This window comes from Branchiostoma belcheri, unplaced genomic scaffold, assembly GCF_001625305.1.
Source record: "Branchiostoma belcheri isolate BF01 breed outbred unplaced genomic scaffold, Haploidv18h27 scaffold689, whole genome shotgun sequence".
Lineage (NCBI taxonomy): Eukaryota > Metazoa > Chordata > Leptocardii > Amphioxiformes > Branchiostomatidae > Branchiostoma > Branchiostoma belcheri.
Window position 1 is genome coordinate 1 of NW_017804341.1, and position 3,090 is coordinate 3,090.

Here is a 3,090-nt window from a genome sequence, read left to right on the forward strand (position 1 = left end):
CATCAAAGTAAAAGACAAAACATTAAATCAGAGCCTTGTCTTGTCTCCCCTCTTCATATTTATCTGCCATCCACGTTCCGGCATGGCAATAGACATCTTTGCCCATTTTCGGCATGTTGACCACTATCAGAAGGCAAAACAATTCTTTTTTTTCAAAATCAGGCGAAAATCAATGCGCTCGCTGATGTCATCCATAGAAATTCCTTGCTGTGTGGCCTAACGCATAAAGGTGACGAAACCAAGAAAAGTGTGAATATGATACTTAGGTCTGTGTAAAGGTTTTACAGGCTATTCAACCTACAGACCACGATGGTCAGATTTGGGCCTAAAAGTCCCACTCCGCTACTATGGAGATCGAATTCCCCGAACCCGCGAATCTTGTTCGATATGACGTCATTCGAATAGAACGGGCGTTCGATCCGGGGTTAACCGCGGTCATTTACAGTAAAGCCGCTACAACCGGCTACTTTAAGCCCTTTTTTACTTGGGAACCAAGGAACAGAAAAAAATCCACCTTTCCACAAATATGAAGCGTTTTCAAAACATTACATCTATGCCGTGATTTTATTGTGGATATGTAACATGTAACGAAGCTACTGCCGTCATCGTGGGTGACCTTGAAGGTCAGAATTCTTGTTGACGCTGTTATAAAATCCATGTCCCCATATCCAAGTGGCACAGTATGCGTGCAAACATGGTATTTTAACCACTCCCAAAAATCGCTCAAATTACCTCATTGAGGGCTTGTTTGGAAGAGGAACGATTTCCGCAGATTTCTGTCTTAGGGATTTTTTTAAATATGGCCGCGATTATGACTTATCGGTATTAAAAGTTAAAACGCTGCGTTTTTAGCTCTTCTTTTGACTGTAAGTCGAGTTTTAGTTAAAAAATTAAAAAATCCTAAGACAGAAAGTTTAAATTTATTGTAATATTTCTAAAAATCCAAAAATCTAACCTTTTTTTAATTTTCGGGGCCTCTTAAAATCAGTTGTTTGGTTCTCGTGAACCCTTTTTTGAAATCCGAAATTGATCTCATTTGGAAGCAAATGTACACAAAGTGGAGCAAAGGCAGTGCAAGAATAACATTTGAGGTAAACAAAATCACTTATTACATTTTATTTTGACGAGTATTTACTCTCCAATTACTTTTGTTTATTTTCAAATTTTACCCGTTGCCCCCGGGCCGGCCTGGGACTCCCGCGCGGCCACGTTCGAACACGTTCTGTAACCCGATACCTCTCTAGTAATGCGACTTTTAGCCTAGCAACCGACCGCCGTGGACTGATCCTTACTTTTACTTGGCCTTATCAGCACTATTACGAGCTTTAGAATTGTACGACTGTTTATAGTGGTGATAGTTGTTGAGAACATCGTGGTCAAAGGCGTTGTCCTCTTCCGGCCGAATGAGGAGAGAGAACAAGGCGTTCAGCACCTGAAACAAACAAGAATAGAGTTTTTGTTTTCAAACAGTGAACTGTCTTGCCCACATACAGCGTTTTACTTTACTGTAGTAACTGCTAACCGCCATGTTGATTTCCTTGTTTCTTCAGTTCTTTGAATAGATCAAGCGTAAATGCCGTTTTTTTTTCAGGCTCTCACTGGCCCATAGACAGTACAGGAACAGAATTTAGCAAACACATACAAAATCCTTTATATGCATTCCCAGGGTTTCGTGAAGTATGAGTTGTGACAGAAGGCATTCGACTGAAGTACAGACTGGACAATGGTGTTAGATGAGCGGATAAGTTAAGATCGTAAAGACGGTTTTAAACGTGGAAAAGACGGTTTTAAAAAGTTTTTGACAAGTTCCCTTTTCATGTTTTCATCTGGTATGAAAGCTATACATATATAAAGCTCGCTGGAAAGGGTCAGAAGATCTGAAGACCTCTAGATGTCCGAAAACATTTGAGCTAGCTATGATTCATTAAGATGCAAGAATCAAATCGTTCGCTACTATCTTTGTGTTTCTATGACGTCATGTGAAAACGCTCTAGTGTGAACTTTACACGTTGCATATGTGACAGCTGTGATCATTAAAGGGGCATTATGCAACACTTTGGACCAAAAATTGAAATATTTCTATTGAAAAATCTTCGTGTGATTGTAATTCAAAGGTAGTTTTCAACATATTTGTGCAATTATATTAGATTTCTGACATTTATGGCTGGCGCTAATGCAGTCCACACTTGGCGCACTTAGTTCAGGATATAGTAAAAAGTCTATTGCAATTTCTTGCCCAAAGGCTAATTTCAAATAACATAGATAAAGGAACGTTGAAACAGGGTACAAAATAACTTCAAATCTACAAAATCTACATAATGACTCAAGGTACTTGTCTAAAACTGTAGTTACCTCCGGGTAGGGATGTATCCCGTGCGTGGAGGTTTTGTGGGGGAAGATGCCTTTTACGTTCGCAGCCATTTCTCGCGTTTGGGTGGACGGATATGTCTGGGACTTGGTATACGTTTTGCTATTGGGCTGTAGATGGTGCACGTTGTTTTGGTTTTTTAGTATGTGTGTTTTAGTGTGTGAAAATTATGCGTTTTGAGAGCGTATGGACACCCCTTGTGTGTGAAAGTGGTTTTGTCTTTTGATTTTCGGCGTGTATTAAGTGTCGCAGGCGTCGTCCACATCTGGTAAGAGGGGGTGTCAGGTATCGAGGAAAGAAATATTATCGCAGTTGTGTCTCGCGTTGGGGTAGACGGGACCCATGAAAATCCAGCTCGGTACGCTGACTTCCGGGTACCGCGGGTTATTTTTTATCTGGCTCGAACATCAAAAAGTGCGCATAGAAATTGTCCCGAAACGGTGTACACAATCTACGTTAGGTAATGTACAATCCCTATCACCTGGCGCTGAAACGTCGTTCATGACAGCACCGGAGTGAAAACATGACAACGAGAAATGACAATCATCACACAAGGTCTCTGCAATACGCTGGTCAACTATGCTGGACACTGAGCGAGGCGCTCTCGCTGCTACATCTGGAAACAATGAACACTGCCCCGGAAACGCCGGCAGGCCGGCCGTGTCGGAAACAGGGCTGCTATTCACACTGATATCTAAACAACACATGGCGGCACGACCTGG

At 41.6% G+C, this 3,090-nt stretch overlaps 1 protein-coding gene across 1 annotated transcript in view; it reads right to left on the reverse strand.

Moving 5' to 3' along the window:
- Window positions 1–1,293: 1,293 nt before the first annotated feature.
- LOC109484093 (ubiquitin-conjugating enzyme E2 K-like) overlaps window positions 1,294–3,090 on the reverse strand; it is a 3,940-nt gene continuing 2,143 nt past the window's right edge. Inside the window, exon 3 of the mRNA XM_019787316.1 lies at window positions 1,294–1,432. Coding sequence (XP_019642875.1) covers window positions 1,295–1,432 — 138 coding nt within the window. The 3' untranslated portion in view covers window position 1,294. The remainder of the gene's footprint in view (window positions 1,433–3,090) is intronic.